A 20,970-nucleotide genomic window follows, 5' to 3' on the forward strand; every position below is an offset into this window, starting at 1 on the left:
GCAGTGTTCTCACGACGCCTCAGCCGCAATCACTCGACGCCTCAGCCGTGTTCATATGACGCCTCAGCCGCAATCACACGACGCCTAAGCAGTGTTCATACGACGCCTCAGTCGTGTTCATACGACGCCTCAGTCGTGTTCATACGACGCCTCAGCCGTGTTCACACGACGCCTCGGACGCGTTGACATGTACAGTAACAATCAAGGGTAATTATTTTCTAGATCAACAAACGCGGGTATACTTTAGACACAATAAGCCGCCTACATTATAATTAATGATACGATCATAAATACTAATACGTTACTAATTGTTTTTTATTGAGTGAGTCGGGGAGAGGGTGATTGAGAAAGATGTCCGGTTTATTAATTAAATTTACAGTCAACATCAGTCAAACATGAGCAAAATTCAGTTCCGTCATGTACCACCAACAAAGAAACTGTTGTATAATGACTGCGCACTGTAGAGTTTAACAGCGAGTCCACGGTAAGTGATGATGTAGTCGACTAATCAAAGCAGTTGCTTATTGATATTTTATTCCAAACAATTCAGTGATTTATAACAGTTGCTACACTGATGTGTTAATATTTATATATCGATTATGAGTGATATCACGCTTGCACTGAGCAGAATCAGTAGATATTGATAATATTGTACATTAGCTATAATTAATAATAGACACGATACGGTGCCGGATTCACACACGATTCAAAAAGGCCCGAACGTGGAATACGTTGTTGGACAGATTGTTGTACGCTACCAGGCAATAAACACAGCAGTGTTCAGAGTATTTCTTCGACTCATGGTTTGTTATATATGACACATGTCAACGAAATTATAAGTTTAAAAAGATAAACTTTAATGAACTTGAACTTTTTGACAGTTGACATATTTATTTTGTTGCATTTGAAACACGTTGTTGGACAGACATATTGTTTTATGCTACCAGGCAATAAAACAGCAGAATTTAGATTAAACCATTGCATCGACTCATGATCTCTTATATGGCACACGTCAACGACAGAAAGAGGTAACTTGCAAAAGCAAAGATACAGAAACCGTATAAATTAATGCACTTGGCCAACCTGACTTTTTGACAATTGTAGGCCTATTCTGTCGCATTACTATTTAAGTAAATATGGATGAACAAGGTTTAAAGATACTATCTATATTCTGTTTGTTATTGATTGCAATCATATTTGGATTAGCACCTTTGTACTGTGTATGGCGTTATCAAGATGGAAACGAATCCAACAGATTTCAGGTATGGTTTTCGTTTATGAACGCGTTCGCCGGAGGTGTGTTCATGTCAATTGCACTATTACATCTTTTACCCGAAGTTCGTGAATTGTTAGAAAACGCGTTTACTGCAAACGGTAAAACGTATTCTTATTCATGGGCTGAGCTTATCGCATCAATAGGATTCTTCTTGATTGGGTTTTTGGATGTCGGTGTGGAAGTATGCCTGGATAAACTTGGTGAACACCAAGACTATGAAAATATGGCATTTGCTTCTGCTTCTTCAAGTCCTCAATCGTACTCCAGCCAAAATGACATAGCACTGTACGAAAGTGATTCTCCTCAGGAAGAAGAAAAGAGAAAAGTTGACGAAGGAGGAAACAAGCCTAGTATACACGGGCATGTTACTCCTCCTAGTGACATACTTCCGGCGTTTGTCCTCCTTCTTTCACTATCGGTGCATTCAATTTTTGAAGGGTTGTCTCTGGGCCTGCAATCAACAACAGCAGGAGTATTAGATTTATTTATCGCTATTGCTATACATAAAGGGATAGAAGCAATGGGCGTGGCTATAAGTGTTGCGAAGAGTAAAATGCGGACATTGAATAAGATCATTTGTATGGTCGTCTTCTCTCTGATGTCACCAGTTGGCATCATCATCGGAATGCAAATCACATCTTCAGATTCAAACTCACGTGATATGGTGTCGGGTGTTTTACAAGGGCTAGCAACCGGAACTTTTCTTTATATAACATTTTTGGAGATTCTGCCGCACGAGCTCAAATCAAAGAAATATCGTCTGGCTAAACTTGCTGCAGTTTTAATCGGATTTTCAACTATAGCTGGCGTTCTAGCAATTTAACTTTTCAATAAACTCACCACAGCCGTGCAACACATTATAACAATACGTATTTATATATATTTAAGCGAGCGTCTTCGGAAGCGACTCAGTAAAGTATGGCCGACATATATACATACATCTTAGAACATCATACAAATAAATATTATTATATTTAATAATTCAACACACAGAAACAAGGCATATTTGTTCACCTGTCTGTTGGTATGGCAAGATTTATCGATCGATACAGAAATGAAATACTATATCGTACACTAGATTTAGCCAATTTATTTATACTGCGAGTGTTTATATAGTTACTATAGTATTTGTATACATTATTATAATTTTGTTAATATATTGTACCGTCTGTAATTTTTTAAGGATAGCGCATGAATGCGAATATTATACCACATTGTATAGGGTGGTCTATTGATTATTCAATATTTTTTTATGTTTTTAGTGAAAAGTCACAATTGTTGTTATTAAACGAAATCACATATTGCGTAGGTTAAACTTGTGCCTTTTTTCCGTCATAGAATCATCGGCGCAGATCCGTTTTTTTTATAGTGTGGGGAAGGGGGGAGGGAGGGGTCGTATAAAAATTGAAATTCGGTCGGTCGGCTCTTTGAGTAATTTATAGGGCGTTTCAATCGATTTCTCAGCAGATAAAAATTCCGCCAAAAAGAATACAATTATTTTTGCTGTTCAAAATTGAAGGGAACAATCCCCACTAAAAAAAATATGTGGGGGAAATGTCCCCCAATTATGTTTCAAAAAAAAAAAAGGGGGAGGGGGCGACACTCCCCTATGATTGATATATGAAAAAGAAATCGAAGTCAAAACTCCTGCACAAAAAAACATTTTATTCTGAATATGTTTAAAATACGAAATATTACAATTATTCACATCTACAGGTATACCATTCTTAATTGAATATTTAAAAAATGAAAATAAACACGAATTATAATTTATAATATAATATACTAATAAGGAATATTGATGACTGCACCAGTGCAAATACTATACTACTTAAATTACATGAACGAAAATATTGTACAGATAAAACTTATCATCTTAATGTACTGTAATATTTAAAAACGTTATATCGTAGTACACTAATACAGCAACCCGATTCTTCAGCTGTCACTAGGTAGAGTGTAACCGACCATCGACAGTCATCTTAAAATGACGCGAAAATAAAGCGCTTAACATTCTACATAAAACAACAAAAACACTGCGATTGAAATAAATCGTTTACTTTAATACGAAGACACGATTACTGTACAAAACTGTACTGACTTACTGCAGGCTAATAAAACGATGATAGGATAATAATAATAAGTACAAAACAAGTTATTTCCGAATTACGTCGAACGGGTGGATTATTATACATATGAGCAAAAATTTAAAAATTCCCAGCGCGATTTGAAAGCATTTTGGCAAAAAACATTTTTCGAGAAAAGTGCAAAATAGTGTGATGTTATTTGATTGACTTCACTACTAAACAATACATTAAAGTAACATAATAACAAATAACGTTTCGTCAAGATTTAAAAAAAATATTCTAAAAGATATTTTTTTGGTCGTACTGTATTCATTTAAGTCATACACAATTAGACGTCTGAAAGCCCTTTAAATGTCTATACAATATTTTCAAAGCTGCAAAATAAAAATACGGAACTGAAAAATTGTATTATATCATAACTACGTTTTATCCACAAAATACGAGCACTTCTTCCACTTGCTAAATGTACAGCACCCTGATGACAAAGAATAATAATCTTAATATACAAACAATATAGTCCGAGTTACTTCGCTCTGGTGCGCACCACGATAATAACATTCCATGTTAAGCTTGGTTCCCACTAGAGACGAAAACGCAAGGACGTAAACGCAACACAAGCGTGTTGACTAATCACAAGCGACAGTTTGAATAATCCATCGCTTGTGATTGGTCGAATCACTTACGTTGCGCTTACGCTCTTGCGTTGCGTCCTAGTTGGAACCAAGATATCAATACCAGAGAATGATAATACAACATACACATTGAGATACAACTGTAAATAATTAAAAATTGTAGCTCTACATATACGTTTATATTCTGGTATACCTTAAGCTCTGTCTACACTATCAAACTAGTTTGACAAAACAAGTTTTTTTGTCACATAAAATTTGATAATGTAGATAAGGCTTTAGTTAAATGTTTATGATTATTTTGAACTGTGGGCCTATACACTGATCATCCTTCAACAAAGGGAACTTTCCCCACGCTACCTACATAACTCAAGTTAAGGCACGAAGATATTATAGTGTATGAACCTCTAAGGGTAAGGGGTAACACAATTACGGAATTTACCCGGTATTCACCGCCCGATACGTTCCAATATACACCTATGTTGGATAAAATTAACAAACAAATTAACAATACGATATGAAATTACTGTATAACTATTCACCGAAAGGGTTAGTAATACGTTTGGTCGATTATTTTAATGAACTATTATCAAAAATAGATTATGTAAAATAATAATTTACAATTATATATCTAAATCTCTATATACTTTTAGTATATAAACATTATTTTGCAATATATATACACAATGGTTAATTGTCTACGGTTTGGTAGCAGATGTCGGATTTAGTTTTAAAATATAGTAGTAGTACCTATTTTAACAGTGAGGGTGTTAAACGTTTTGAACTTCTCCACATTATCATTATTAAAATGCATAGATAAATATATACACAGACAAGAGTTTTTCACGATAGAAAGTATTGTATACTACCATATCTTCTTATTGAATATAAAAATATATATTTGCAAATGGTCATAAAATCACATCAATCAATTTGCATAACATTTGAATAATTGCATAAGTTAATCATATATTTTGGATATCATTGAATTATTGTTTCACCTGTCAGTCAGCTGTAAAACCACTTTTTGTAAATTAATAGTTTAGTTTATAGTGGAATGTGTTTTGGCGGCAAATGCCTTCCATATGAAATGGAAAGTACTGTACATCTTGTTTTGGTTCGTTACAGTCTTTGTGGAGGCAATATTTATAAAAATAGGGACATGCTAATGGAGTGAAATGGTGAACAGACAGTGATGTGACGTCTACAATTGATTTGGGTAAAAGATCATAAACCGTTGGGGGTGCTAAACTTTATACACACAATGGTCAGATTATCTTACAATTAACATTGTTTAATATTGGCATATAATTTAGAAGATTAAATAAATTCAAAATTTACTCAATGATATGATTTTAGATATGTTGGCGTCAAGTGCCTTCAATAGACAGACAATATATGCATACATATAGATTTATAGATTTAAAATATATATATTTAATTGATTTAAATTACATAAGATTAATATATTTAAATATAGCCCTGTTTTTCGTTGCTCCGTACCTTAGAATATAAACTCCAAGAAAGTATCTAAAAATTGACTTTCTTATTCATCTGTGATATAAACTACAAAATTAAAATCTTAATTGCAAAATAACTATCTATTATTTACACCTACACCTAATATTAAATTGAGCACGAACTCATCATCAGTTTTTTTAAATGTGTCCTATAAAATACTAATTTTTTCAAATCTAAAATTGCTCTGTGACAGTTCAGTCTTTAATTTAAATATCATTGCAGCAAACAAATAAAACAGACTTTCCAAAATCTTTATCAAAAAATAAAAAACAATTAACATCTACAGAAATATACATAAAACTATGGAAATAGAGTTTTCCTCATATTGCAGTCATTTTTACTGGAGATGCCTTCCAGTTATTGTATATCACCAGTACCATTTACAATAGCTCTGTCTACACTATCAAACTTTTTATGACAAAAAAATGTGATGTGTCCATATACTCGATGATGCCATATTACTACCATATTTGGGCACATCATGATGTCTCCAAATATGGTGGTGATATGCTTAAATATGATAGTAATATGACATCATGTCTATATATATCACACAAAGTTTGATAGTGTAGACAGAGCTTAAGTTTGTTTCCTCTAAAATCCCTTGTGGGTTTGTGAGTATGGACAGGGATGTTGAGAATGGCTCCATTATATTTTATTGTCTATAGCCAAGTTACGGATGGATCTACTTAAAACAAAGTCTGTCTCTTTATAACAACAAAAATGAATGTGCTCTAAAAAACAATATCTTTGTAGACCATCACTGTGTGCATTTTTACCAATTTTTCAATCATTTAATTATTTCTATGAGTAAATACCTTTTGGATTTAACCACCTGAATAAAATGAGCTACCACACTAACTGAATGTGCTGTATCTACTAATGTGCAATTGTAATAGTTTACTGACCTGGGTTTGACCTGGGTTTAGCTAAGATTGATCCAATGAGCTTACACCAGTTATGCATCAACGGTTTTTCCTTTCTTGTCCCAATCTAATTACCTCTAGTCTCTTTCTTCTTGTATATTACTAAAACTAAAAGGTTCTTACACAATAAACTTTGACCTATTTTAGATACAGTACAGTACAGAACAGCCTTATGGGCCACGAGGCCCGAAGAGGTTAGGTAAGGTAAGATACAGTACATAACAGTACTACAAACCTGAATAATAGATATGTCTTTTTAATTAGAAAAGTGACAAACCATTGTCCCATCAAGGGGTCACCTAGACTCGTTCAAATCAGGACTTTCAGGAATGGGTCTAGTTACAGGACCTGGGTTTGATATCTCTGGTCGTCTAGGCGAGGAATGCCTGTTCCGTGTTGATTGTGAAGCTCTGTATGTAGATCGTATTTTAGACATTCTTCGAACTGCAAATTTGTTTGCCCGATCTTTCAACTCGAAAGCAAAATTATGGAACTTGAAGCCAAGCAGATCTTTGAATGGCTGTAAAATAAAAATATAAATTCTATATAGTAATGTATATATTAATATTATTTTTATTATTTTAAAGTAGTAATCTTTGTTAGTGTTAGTTAAAACTGGTGAAAGAAAAATAGAAAGAAGAAAATGAAAAAGATTATGCAGAGGCTAAATCTAGATTTTAGAATACAGCAGAAAACCGCTATTCAGAGACAACATATATGGGCACTTTCCTGTGAAACAAACAAGGAGAAATATGTTTTAACACTTTGGCTAACCTCTATTCAGAGGACACTCCTAATAAAGGGACACCCTTAATAGCCGGGTCTTTCACACCTGTTCCGGCACGGTTCCAATCCGGTGAATCGAATATCAATTTTTCGATTTCACGGCGCTCCACATGTCGATGTGCCAATCGATATGCACATAGCCAGCGTGAAAACGAAACATTGACGTTAGGTTTGATTTGCCGACGCCAGACTGCAACCGTGCCGGAACAGGGTGTGACAGAACCTTAATAGGGGTTCTACTGCATTTACTGCATTGTTAATTTGTTATGCATCATAGAGTTAGTTAAATCAAATTATGAATCTTTCTTTGACATTAATCAAAACATTTTTTTTGGTTCTCACTGGACATGGTCAAAAGCTTTACATAATTTGAAGATATTCACCATCAAACATGCTGTTTAAACATTTGCTTTCCATGCAGTAAACAATATGCTTTCTAAATATTTTATTATTATATATTTTCAGTAGCAGATGCTTTTTAAAATAATTTTCCATCATGATCAAACAATTTATATTGCTCATAAACTATTAAAATTAACTATTTTGTTAAATGTAAGAAAGAATTATATGCAGGCAGCCAATCATCAAAATGGGGCATGGTAGCAACATGCTTCCTGATGGGTCAAAGGTTAAAGGTCAGTTGTTTACCTAATTTAATGAGGAGATAGATATACTTGATCAAAGTTAGATGGTTTGAAAATACTTGGTGAAAATATGGAATAATCAAACATTTGATTGCAAAACACGGAAATGAATGGTTTAATTGTAGTGAAGTTGGTCAAATGGTTTAAGTTAGTATAAAATATGATAAAAGATAACACAAATTAAAATGAATTATTTAGTTACACAGAAGGACAAATTCTGAAAAATGAGCACTATTAAATTGATGTACATCAGTTTTAATGCAATTCTTAAGCTCTGTATAAACTACCAAACTTTATGTGACAAAAAAATGTGATGTGCCCAAATATGGACATGATGATGCCAAATCACTACCATATTTGGGCGCATCACACTTTTTAAGTCAAACTAGTTTGATAGTGTAGTGTAAAGTGATTTATACAGCATTCAGATGTGCATTGCATTTTCATTGGCTGTAGAAAATGCGTTACCAAATCAAAATTACATCATCAATGGTTCACTTATTGCCATGCCTAATATTTTGATTGGCCTGTTAGCCTACTTTAGAAGCTGTAGTAATCATGTTAATTACAACTAATTATTATCACACAATTGATAAAAAATGTGCTGCACATCTCAATAATGTTTTTAAAAAATGAACGATTTAAACAAAATTAATGATGCTGAAAATTAACATCAGAAAAAGAATGATCGTCAGTAAAGATGAAATAACCTATGCATCAAAATCAGAGAGGATCCTCAGATATTTTTTACGAGGCCCAATCAATAGTCTGTAAATAGGTTATTTTAGCTGTGAAATGGGGAAATGCAAAGACAAGCCAACATCCCACTTCTCCTAACTTAGCACTACCTATTGGATCCGCCCCTGACAATTATCAGTCGTGAAAATGAGAGTTAATAATAAGCAAATGGATAGTTATGGCATTTACAAAAAAAAAACTATTGTTAATCATAAAAAATAACAACAATACTACCAAACAACAAAAAACAAGACGACAATAAAAAAAATTAAAGAAAAAAGCTACTCCTCAATAGACTTGTGGAAATTCAGTTATATAAGAGCCATCGGCACCAACTGAAGAAAACCCTTTGAATATCTAGTTTGACTTGGCAATTAAAGAAACATTAATAAAAATGCAAGATGGTGAACAAAATATTGTTGTGACTAAAAGAAGCAAATGTATAAAAGAAATAAAAAAAATCAGTAAAAACAAACAGAATAAAATATTTGTGTCTTTTTTTAAAATTGACTAATTACAAACAAAAAGCAAGCTTTTGCAAGCATGCGCAATACAAACATGCAACTTATAGATGCAAAAGGTACTATAATTAACCCATTTATACTCCTGGGTGATATCTGTAGAATGATTGTACCTTGGGATTATATAGCAATACAGGCCTTGTCTTTTAAGGCGTTCACCTAACACACTCCTAAACTGCCCTTGAAGAGTGCGATTTACAACACGCTTAAATTTTGTAAACTTCTACACACAAAAATACAAACAGCACACCTACAGCACCCCTGAATGTATTGAGGAGTGCAATTTGTAGCACACCTATAATTTTTAAAAGACAATGTCTGTAATATCTTTTAATTATTTTGAATTATGTTTTTACATATTGATGTTGATACAACCATAATACAAATTGATAATGGAACTAAATTAGTGTTAAACACCGGAACTGAATCAACAACGATTTGAACCCAGATGTTGTTAATCAGGTTACAGTGCCACTTAACTTCCACCACACATCTACACGAATTGTTCTTTCATTCTACTGAATTACAGTACCATAGACTTGAAATTAAATATTAATTTAGATTGAACCTTAACACAGAAACCCATCTTTCAATGGAAAATTATTAAATGAATTCCCAATATTATTGAAAATATGTTTGCCATTGTTAAATTGACATGTTTCACCCTTTAATAGTTTAGGGTTTTAATATAAAAAAATATATCATAGATATTGTACACCATGTTAGCAATGAAATTAAATGGTTGTGGTGTATCAGTGGCGTAACAAAGAGGCCTGAGGCCCAGCGTGTCTTTAGCCTTTTAAACATATTTTATTGCCTGTATTTTCCTCTGGCCACTGCTCATGGCCCCTATAGGATCCGGGGCCACTGAGTTTAGCCAGTGAGCGCTCATAGCGGTTACGCCACTGTGGTGTATCCCATAAATATTCCAAAGAAAAACAGAAAATACATCATTAAAAAAAATGATTTATAATAACAAAAACAAGCCCGCTAAATGCAATGCAAGGAGGCAAAGGATCACTCAATACAAGAAGTTGTTTCTAAATGAAACGAACAACAAGAACCTACCAAGTACATTTAACTCCATTGATTTCTGGATCTTGATAAGCTCTATGATGGTATTAGTAAAAAAAATAAACAAATCAAACAAAAAACTAAACATAATATTAAAACAGTTTATCTAAAAAGGTTAAAATTCTATATGTACAAATAGATTATACAATATATATACTGTATGTATATGACAATAATAAAATAAGATGTGTTGATTTTATTTGTGATGTAACAAATGATTTACAGACTAGTATGTAAATGATTTTATTTTACTTTATACGAAATGGTAAATCTGTTGGAAGTTAAAAAGCATTATGATATTGTTTTTAATTGATTGGATGTAAGGCCTATCATACTCTTCAATATTTAACGGCAATGTACAATAAGCAAATTACTAATGTAAACATTTCTTCTGGTTTCGATTCGTATAATGATATAACTATCTCACATTTACGATCAGCTTCTGACAACAACTGGTCCCCTAGGCTACACAACAAACATCTAGTGGCTGGAAAGGAGACCAGTCGGCGTCATAACGCATCATAGCAACTGAAGAAGTCAAGCTGACAGCTAGACGAAACTGTCTTGCCAACGTAAGTTTTATTGGTTTACTATCAAAGAACTACTTATATCATTAAGCAAATTACTTTTTTATTATTGTCAATTTTAGTTAAAATGAGCCAATTTTATCAATATATATATGAAATGTTTGCCTTATTTTTATCGACATTTTTGGCTGAGAAATTTCTCATTCCGTTGCAATTTTAAACATGTTAATATAATATTAGAAACCATAGAGATTATAGTGAACTATAATATCTCTATGTAGAAACTAATAGATGTACACACTACAATATATATATTTGTATATAACATCGAAAAAAATTGTTTGTTTGCTGTCAACCACAAAAGCTATTATGAAAAAATAATAAATAAAATGTCAAAATTTGCAACTTCAATTTGCAGTACATTGCCTAGCATAGTAATAGGTTTCAATTTGCAGTACTTTTAAAGGAATATTTAATAAAATTGCAGAGATGTTTTTGACCATTACAATTTTAAAATGTTAAACAGCAAACAAACTTTTTTACAAGGCCTAAAGCTCTGTATGTACTATCAAACCTGATGTGACAAAAAAATGCGATGTGCCCATATATGGTGTACTGTATGTATGATGTCATATCACTACCATATTTGGGCATATCACACATTTTTGTCAAACTAGTTTAATAGTGTAGACAGAGCTTAATGTTGTAAAGTTGTACAGTATATTTATAAGTGAAACTAGATTCTATAAACTATTTATATATATGTAGTTACAATATATAATTTATTTAATATAATATATTTATAATTTTATAAAGAAGAGCATCAACTCACTGAACGGGTTCTGGTAGGTGGTATGGGTGCGACTGTCCTCACATTGTTATTACTTCCTTCTGTACATTGTCTCTGAAATTGTTTTAAGATAGTAGAAAATTAACGATAGTTTACACAAACAGGGCCAAAGAAATTTATTTTGTTTTGTGTAAAATGTGTTGGTTGTTATTGGACATATACTGTACACAGGATATAAAAAAAGGCCACATTTTTATACACTTAAATGTATAGTAATTTCAGTAAAGTAAATAATACTTATAATATAGTAGTACAGGCCAACCAATAAAGTGTCCCATTAATAGGAGTATTTTCTGAATAGTGGTTGGCCCAGGTGATAAAAAATACATTTCCCCATGTTCATTTTACGAGAAACACTCCATTTAATAGGCGTATCCAGTGGTGTAATGACTATGAGCACCCATTGGCTAAACCAGGGGCCCCAAAGCTTATAGGGCCTGAGTTTATGGGTGATCCTGAGTTTATGGGTGATCCTGAGTTTATGGGGGACCCTGAGTTTATGGGGGGCTCCTGAGTTTATGGGGGGGGGGGGGGAGCAGGGTGCAGCGGAAACAACAGGCTTTAAAATATGTCGAAAAAGGCTGACGCCTTCAGCGTTGGAGGCCTGAGGCCACTTAGTGTTTCTACTTTACTAGGTTTCAACGATTAGGGGTATTCCAAAAGAGAGTTTCCTTTTGTACTAGCTTTCGACATACCTTTGTATTTAATAAACACCCTAACCAATAATAAACATCTTCTTCTGTATCCACTAATACTGCCCTGAAAAATATAAATAAACACATTTTTACTAAAACAAAATTAAAACGCATACACATAAGTGGTACACACAGGATTGTAAATAACATAATATCGATTATAAAAATATAATATATTCATATTTTTTTATGGCCTAAACAGCTGGTTTATTACTGGTAAAATATTTGATGTTCTTGAAATAAGTAATTATACATTTAAACAGCAGGTGTATAATATTTCAATGACAAAATATCTGAATTTTAAAACAGAACTGTTGTAAACACCATCTGGTGGATTTAATGTATATTGCTAAATCTTAATTGTCAACATATCTATTTATCTATAAATCTATATATCTGTCTATGTTAGAATTGTACTATCTTTTACCTACACACACCATACATACAAGAGTAAATACTCGTTCCCCAGCCCTCCTCCATCCAACCCTCTCATAATATTATGGAACGTGTCATAGGCAATATTTGTATAGATACAATGATTCTTGTTTGATTTTGTATTCAGTATTTAATTAAATTATTAAATTAATTAAAAAAAAACAAAAGAAAATATGTACATAGTCATATTATTTTCATTTGTTCAAAGTTAAAAATTTATATAAAAATATAAAAATGAGTTTAAAAGGTTAACATTTGGTAAAATACAGATAAAACACATCGTTTAAAATACAGATAAAATACATCGTTGAAGATACAAAATACAAGCAAGATTGGATTTTTCACTATACAAAATTGGCAAATGATCATTTATATCTGATATAAGGATACCAGTGGTGATCTCTATAGTGTTGCATATGTAATATAGCACAAATTTATATATAGATGGACAACTTAACAAACTATAGTTAATATGATCCAATATGGTACCTTCACAATTGGGTTTCTTTTAAAGTACTAATTTACAATTATTTTGTCATTAATAATAATTAAATGAAAATTATAATACCTTAGCATTACAGGATCCTCCTTTCTATCGATGAATGTGAATCCAAATCTGTTGCAAAAAATGAAAAATAGTCATTTAAAGCTAAATTTGAGCTACGAAATGTGAAAATATAGTCATTTGGCTACGAAATGTAAAATAAAAAAATAGAAATAAAATCTACAAAAAAGTATTTAAATAAAGTTGAGATATTTACCCTCTGTGAATTATATATTAATAAGAGTACAATATAAAAACATGGATGACAAAACATCATGGATTTGAACCATTCACCTCAGACTTACATGATGACCATCTTAACCACTAAAGATAGACACAAGAGATCATTTATTTTACTGAAATGTTTATATTTGTATTTGGAAATATTTCTACTCACTTTGAAGACTTAATTTTCTTTTCCACTCCAAAGTAAAACACAATATCAGAGACTTTGGACGAGTAAACTGGTTTGTCCAACTTTAAAATATGAAGAACAAAATACATAAAAAAATGACATGCCAGTATGAAAACTTACTGTAATTGCTAAAAAGAGACAAATAGAGAAAAAGCACTTTGAAGGGAAAATGTAAAGTAAGTAAAAATGAAAGACTTGTTGACATAAACTTTTCAATTTAATTTCTGAACGCACTTGTACCTCTGAATAGTAGCTTTGTTGTTTTGTACCATTTAATAAAAACAACTGTTTTTTCCAGTGGCCACCCGGTAGGCACTGCAAACCACAGCTATAATATCGACATCGAGGTTCATAAAGGCACTGGAAATCCGGCCATGTGCACTTAAAATAACCCAGTGTGTCTTTTGGAAAAAGAAGGAGATTAACCCAGTGGTTTGGTCCATTTTATCTCCTTTCATTAGATTGAAAGCTATGAATCACTATGTTATGGAAACCACATGGAAATGAGAAGAAAAGGAACAAATTCATTGTCAATACCAGCTACAACAATCAATTTCTAATAAACGTTTTTTTGTTTACATTCACCTTTTTGTCTTTGTAGCATTTGACATCCATGCCTGTAACTTCAAAATATGCTTTCTTTATTTTCTTCTTTCCACAGAAGGTGACTTGACTACTAGCATTCACCAATGTAAGATACTAGACAACAAATAAAATACTAATGTACTTATATTTGAATTTTAAATTGAATTTTAAGCTTCAATTTATTCACTTAAGCACTGCTTAAATATCTTAACTTAATGTTAAGTGCCAGCCCTGGTGACCTGATCATGGCATGGTTTTAAGCTCTGCATGTCTACACTATCAAACAAGTTTGACAAAAAATGTGTGATGTGTCCAAATATGGTAGTGATATGCCAAAATATGGTAGTGCTATGATGTCATCATGTTTATATATGGGCACATCACATTTATTGCCACAAGTTTGATAGTGTAGACAGAGTCTTACTCTTTGTGACATCCATTTGTACATAGGAGGCTTAAAACCTGCATGTAAACAGACCTTTTGGCTTTTCAGGGTGAATAATGAATAGCGCCAAGCATTGTAAAATCTGTAGCATTGCATATTGTTCTGCTTCGTACCTTTTCGATTTTCTTCTCCAGGTAGTTGCTTTTTATACATATATAGTTGTCAGACCTCATACCATCATCCCAACTTAAAATCTCTGCCAGTATCTTCTCATGAGGATTAAAAACACGCTCTAAAAAAGAACATTCCCTTTCACAATGATTATAGACTATCAATTTGTCTTCGCAACAAAGACACAATTATTTCAGATGTTCTGCTGTGTGGTAGCCAAAACATTGGCTTGCAAAACAAGGAAGACCAGCTCTCACATACATTGATGTACTAGAGACGGATACTGGTATGCAGAGAGAAGAACTAGCTGTCACAATGGCAGATAGGAAATTATAAGTTTATTATAAGTCATATAAGTTTGGTATGTCCCGGACTAAATAAGTATGTAATTCGTTTATATAAATGTAATTTAAAGCAAAAAGGTACTTAAAATTGTCTGTCAGACAATGGTCTTTGGTTAAAATTAACCGTTTCTTTTGTCTTTTTATAAATGAAATGTTAATTTTTGTTTTGATTTTTTTTCAGAGCCACACTATAAGGGGAACGTTTGTCCCAATGGTGTTCCTTTAATAGGGTTAATACTGCACAGAAGAATTACTCACCGAGTTCGCCATTACAAATGACCTCAAATACTGACACCTGGGAGGGTGGCATGTTTATCTTGTTTGTATCAATTAAAGTCTGAATGAGTTCTGATGTTGTCATTGATTCACTAATCTGTAAGAAATTAAAGAGAACAATATGCTATAAAATTTATTTGTATACTAATAAAATGTATAATTTATTACTGTTATCTTTACTGAAGTTAGTGCCCAGCAAGTGATAGCAATTTATACAGTACACTGAACTGAACTTTTATTGTACCTCTTTTAAATCAGAGGCACAGTCTCAATTGAGATAATACACACACACTTATATATATACAAAAAAACAAAAACACATAAGAATATATTGACATATTTTGGTATTTTATTCAATTATTCTTTCTTTATTCTGCAGGCACTTTCAATACTAGTGCACTGATTTTCAAAGTGGTACAGTAATTGGAAATATCATAACAAACATAACAAAGTAAAGACAAAGAGTAATAAAAATTATAAATAGAGAAAATATACATTAAAAATAGGAATCAAGCTGTTGTTTGGTTTATATCACAAAGGTTCTACACTACAACTCGAACAAGCAAATCACCATGAAGAGGGACTACCCAACATGGCTGCATCCTTAATCAGCCAATCAGATAAGTCAGTTTTAAGTCACTCCCACTAATCAGTCATGCAGCACCTTCCATGATCAGCACTCGTACATGTGTTGTGCATGTCCATTGTATGTACACAGCTTTATGTTCCATCCAAAGGATGAGGCGATAACAGAACAGTAAGGAATCTTGCATAAGGATACAAGTAATAATTTGACCCAGACTAATCTCGAACCCATGCCTTTCACATGATAGTCATATTCCCTTACTATTTATGTCATATCACTCAAATAACATTATTTCCTACTTGCCTGAACATCAATATTTTCATTTTCTGATTTTGGTCCTATGTACAGTGTCACATGCATATCATTCTTAACTGGAGGTGGAGGTAGAAGTTGATTTTCTGACAACCGTGCCAAGAATATTCTCTTTGCGTCAAGTTTATTCTGCTCTTCCTGGGTAACTTCAAAAATTGCAGCATAGTTTAACATTAAATCACCGATTACACTAATCTCATAGTTCGCAGCACCAAACCCACCAACAGAATTCTAAAAATAAAAAGGGCATCTTATTTAAATTTTTAAGTAGTTTATATCGGCTGATGCTTTTACGGATTTTTTTCGAGAGCTTTTCAAACTTTCGAAAGTCCTTGATTGACACCAAAGTGTTTAAGGTGATGTCATGAATAATGTTGCTGAACTTTCGATGGCATGGTAAAATTAAGATAAATTTGAGTTTTACGACAACATTTTTTGCAAACTTGTTATGTTGCTACGCCGAATAACATCATCAGTGCATTGAAATACGATCTTAGACGTTTTAGCTATATATGCCCTTACACAGGTGAGTATTTAAATATTCAGAACATAGTTATTTGTTTGTTAAGATATAGTAATCAAAACCAAGGTACACAATGTATACTGGAGTGATTCCTAGTTGATCATAAAATGTAGTATAATATAACCTACTTTTGTAAATATAAAAAAGTTAAATATATTGTACTTTTTATTAATCCAATTGACAAAGTATATCTAGGCCTAGTTTACTATTAATCTGAGCATTTATTTTGTGTTACACCATTTTGAATACTGTTTGGGATCAAATTTATTCTGTTAAATCCAATTTCTCTTATAAATTTGTACAATATAGTCACTTACTTTGCCAGACATTAATGTTGGACCGAACACAGCTGCAAGGTTTTTCGTTTCCATTTTATTTTCCTGTTTGTTGTCACTTACACTGAAAAACAAGGTGAACAACTTTGTACAAATTTTTAAATATCTTTAAGTATTACATAGTATCGGTCATTCATGGTAGTGAGTAAGACCAGTTTCTGATCACATGGTCAGATATAAACTGACCAGCAGGTAGGTGGGTTCACATTCTCTGTTGATCATGATTCCGCTGATCATTTTATGCGATCAAATAACATGATCAGCTTTAATCACCCTAACATGATCTATTGTTATAAGAGTGGACTGACGAATGAGCGCCGTTTGATGGAAGCTCGACACAAAGGGAGAGATGAAAGTTGTTATTTGTGGTTATGTTGTGTTTTTTGTTTTTATTTATTTATACTTGGCAACCTCCTCAGTCAAGACTGGTCTCCCAGAGTGTCCAGTTATGATCAGTGGCTGTGATGTACTAGTACACCAGGGTAACTCCTCGAAAGATTTACTAGGTTCTTTAAAGTGCACATGAGCTAGATGTGTAAACTGGACATACGGTTTAGTCCTTATCCGAGAAGACTTGTTCCACCACCAGAACCATGGAGCGAGTGAGCCCCCAACCCTTGCCAATGTTATGGCGACGTAATTACGGTGCACACATCCTTAATGGTTCTACCACCTAGTAAAGGATCTATCTTAACTGGTCTTAATAATGTTAAATTATTTACTCATTGAGATGAATGATCAATTCTTTGAGTGTGTTTCGGTTAACTTCTGGAAGCTCCTTCACAAGCTCAGCATATTTTCTAATTTTGCTTGCATTATCTTGAGATGCTAATAAAATATAATACAGTATTTTCAGACTCAAACAGATATACAAAATAAAATCAAATTGTTAAAAATACAACTATCAACCATTCACGCTTACTTACTACAGTACTTGGAAGCAAAGCAAGTACGAAAGCGAATCGCAAGTAATTTTTCAATCGTCCAAACTGTCTCTTGTGATTGGTCAAATCACTTGTGTTACACCTGAAGTTGATGCTTGCATCCAAGTGGGACCCAAGCTTTAGGCTCTATCTACACTATCAAACTTTATGCCAAATGTGATGTCATTTGTCATATTATTATCATATTTGGGAACATCACACTTTTTTTTTCAAACTAGTTTGATAGTGTAATCAGAGCTTTAGAATGTATGTTTTTAATTCATTAATTTTAAATTATAAATAATATAAATAATCATAACTATTTCAAACCTGAATTTTTAACCCATTGGTTATACAAATCAGATGTTAATAATGGATCGTCTAGTTCTCTAAAGTACTGTTTGAGGGCACTTGTCACATCATGGACGATGTAGTCTTCGTCTAATGTCAGACGAACTTCCCGAGCATTGTGGTATAGATTCTGTAAGATTTGGTTCACCTTTGATTTAACTCCAGCAAGTCGATATACCCCTTCAGTCTTGAGAGCTGAAAAAATTGATTAAAAATGTTGTGTATGTGTACTAAAGGCTGTTTTAGATTAGCAAAATATTTGATTTGCACTAATATTTTTGTGTTCTGATTGGTTGCGCATCACAAAAATAGCATAAAAAATGAATATGCATGTCCGTCGATTAATTGAATATATTCACTTAATGAGAAACAGGCTTTAGTACAGTTTTATTGAATCACACCAAGACAGTATTAAATCATTAACCAGTAGGTGTAAACAGACCCCAAAATGACATTAACCAGTAGGTGTAAACAGACCCCAAAATGACATTAACCAGTAGGTGTAAACAGACCCCAAAATGACATTAACCAGTAGGTGTAAACAGACCCCAAAATGACATTAACCAGTAGGTGCAAACAGACCCCAAAATGACATTAACCAGTAGGTGTAAACAGACCCCAAAATGACATTAACCAGTAGGTGTAAACAGACCCCAAAATGACATTAACCAGTAGGTGTAAACAGACCCCAAAATGACATTAACCAGTAGGTGTAAACCGACCCCAAAATGACATTAACCAGTAGGTGTAAACAGACCCCAAAATGACATTAACCAGTAGGTGTAAACAGACCCCAAAATGAACATAAAGAGAAAGAGTATTACCATTTTTTTCAACAAAACGAATGCATTCATTGACAATTACTGGAACATTTTCCTTTGTTAGTGGTTGGTTTTCAAGTGAAGTTCCACAATCCTTTGAAAAAAAAGGTAAAACAGTAAATAATGATATGATATGACCAACAAAAAATGATTAATATTAATATGAATTTTTAATACAGTAGAACCCCTATTAAGGGGACACTTCTGTGACCCTGCAAAGTGTCCCGTAATAGAGGTGTGCTCTGAAACGGGATGGCCGTAGTAGTCAAGTTCCCTATGTATTTTCCATGCATTGTGTTAAAACTTATTTCCATTCACTCATTTTTTGGAAAAGTGTTCCCTTTAATAGGGTGTTCTCTTAATAGACTTAGTAATAGTATAGGAGTTGTTTTAATGTATTCATTTTTCAAATTATTATTAAATCAGGGCCGTAGCCACCAGTACGGCTGGTAAGGTTTCAACAACTTTTTCACAGAGGCCTTTGACAACCCAGTGGCTTGAATAGAGATTGTTCCCTTTTCTTGCAAAACTGAACCACTCTATTACTTGTTACTTTATGACTTTTCACATTTTATATTTAACATACAACAAGTAGATCATAGGGCATATAAAAGTCTGACTGAAAATATACTTACAAATAATGTATTTTGGATCGCCGTATGCCACCTGTCACTATGTTCTTTGTTCTCTGACCTAAGATAAAGACGACTCTTGTCAGGAAAACAGAGACAAATTGTTTGTTCTGTCACTGTTTGCCTTTCATCCGGGCCTATATTATCCACATCTAAGAGAAAATAAAAAGTTGTGTCTGTCACAATGAAAAACCAATATTCTATCTGGAAGAATATCACAACATCTGAATCTGTGGAACTTCAAAATTTGTGTTTTATATACTGTATACTGTATTTTATTGGAATAAACGCTCCCTTCCCTTATAGAACATCATTTTGAATAAACGCCCCCACCCCCTCAAATAAATGCTAGGGGCCTTAAATTATTTCCTTGAATAAATTCCCCGACACATGTATATTATATACAATATTGTATTACAACACATTTCTATTTTTAGCAGAATTCATTGATTGACATGATCTACAATTTACCAAGCAGTTTGATACCATTTTTACTGCATCTTATCACTTTCTCGATATGAATTTTTGTTGTATTTAATAATTATTATTATTGTGTTGTATTTTTTTCATATAGGGTATTTATCTGATTACCATGTTACACAAAAAAAATAAACGGGGCGTTTTATAAATACGGTATCCATAACATGATGAACTAAAACAGTAATTTTTACTTACATGAATTTGTTAGTTTCCTTAAATCAAGATCTTCCATGCAGTCTTTCTCGGCTGAGAAGAACGATAGTTTCTTTCCTTTTAACAAAAACGTTAAACGACGCCAATCAGTCTGATAATATAAATAAAAATCATTGAAAGTTTTTACAATTGTAAAATTATACAAAAATAAATTAAGAGAAATCATACATTACAAATGTGGTGATGTCATATTGTCATTGGTGTGGCATATGCAGAATTTCAAAAAAGATAGCTTAAATCTCTGTCTATACCATAACAACTTTATGTGACAACAAAATATGCTGTGCCCATATATGGACATGATGATGTCATATCACTACCATATTTGAGCATATCACTACCATATTTGAGCATATCACTACCAT

At 32.8% G+C, this 20,970-nt stretch overlaps 2 protein-coding genes across 4 annotated transcripts in view; one reads left to right on the forward strand and one right to left on the reverse strand.

The window, feature by feature from the left end:
• Positions 1-229: 229 nt before the first annotated feature.
• Positions 230-2,575, forward strand: LOC140048927 (zinc transporter ZIP1-like). The gene has a single exon (XM_072093727.1). The coding sequence runs from the start codon at positions 1,137-1,139 to the stop codon at positions 2,097-2,099; it is 963 nt and encodes a 320-aa protein (XP_071949828.1). The 5' UTR covers positions 230-1,136; the 3' UTR covers positions 2,100-2,575.
• Positions 2,576-2,921: 346 nt separating this feature from the next.
• LOC140050131 (arf-GAP with Rho-GAP domain, ANK repeat and PH domain-containing protein 1-like) overlaps positions 2,922-20,970 on the reverse strand; it is a 50,589-nt gene continuing 32,540 nt past the window's right edge. For 2 of the 3 annotated variants that reach the window (XM_072095182.1, XM_072095181.1), the window contains 16 exons: positions 20,588-20,696; positions 19,916-20,064; positions 19,284-19,374; positions 18,439-18,654; positions 17,908-18,013; positions 17,168-17,249; positions 16,319-16,558; positions 15,412-15,526; positions 14,812-14,930; positions 14,254-14,367; positions 13,651-13,730; positions 13,278-13,325; positions 12,275-12,338; positions 11,562-11,633; positions 6,349-6,959; positions 2,922-6,276 (listed from right to left, as the gene is read on the reverse strand). In XM_072095182.1, coding sequence (XP_071951283.1) covers positions 6,735-6,959; positions 11,562-11,633; positions 12,275-12,338; positions 13,278-13,325; positions 13,651-13,730; positions 14,254-14,367; positions 14,812-14,930; positions 15,412-15,526; positions 16,319-16,558; positions 17,168-17,249; positions 17,908-18,013; positions 18,439-18,654; positions 19,284-19,374; positions 19,916-20,064; positions 20,588-20,696 — 1,830 coding nt within the window. In that variant the 3' untranslated portion in view covers positions 2,922-6,276; positions 6,349-6,734. Of the gene's footprint in view, positions 6,277-6,348; positions 6,960-10,196; positions 10,239-11,561; positions 11,634-12,274; positions 12,339-13,277; positions 13,326-13,650; positions 13,731-14,253; positions 14,368-14,811; positions 14,931-15,411; positions 15,527-16,318; positions 16,559-17,167; positions 17,250-17,907; positions 18,014-18,438; positions 18,655-19,283; positions 19,375-19,915; positions 20,065-20,587; positions 20,697-20,970 lie in introns of those variants that run through there. The other variant, XM_072095183.1, reaches the window with a different exon arrangement.

The sequence above is a fragment of the Antedon mediterranea genome, chromosome 5 (genome assembly GCF_964355755.1).
Source record: "Antedon mediterranea chromosome 5, ecAntMedi1.1, whole genome shotgun sequence".
NCBI lineage: Eukaryota > Metazoa > Echinodermata > Crinoidea > Comatulida > Antedonidae > Antedon > Antedon mediterranea.

Bases quoted from the DNA above. Each gene is read 5' to 3' on its own strand.
- LOC140048927 (XM_072093727.1), top strand. From the start codon at position 1,137: ATGGATGAACAAGGTTTAAAGATACTATCTATATTCTGTTTGTTATTG.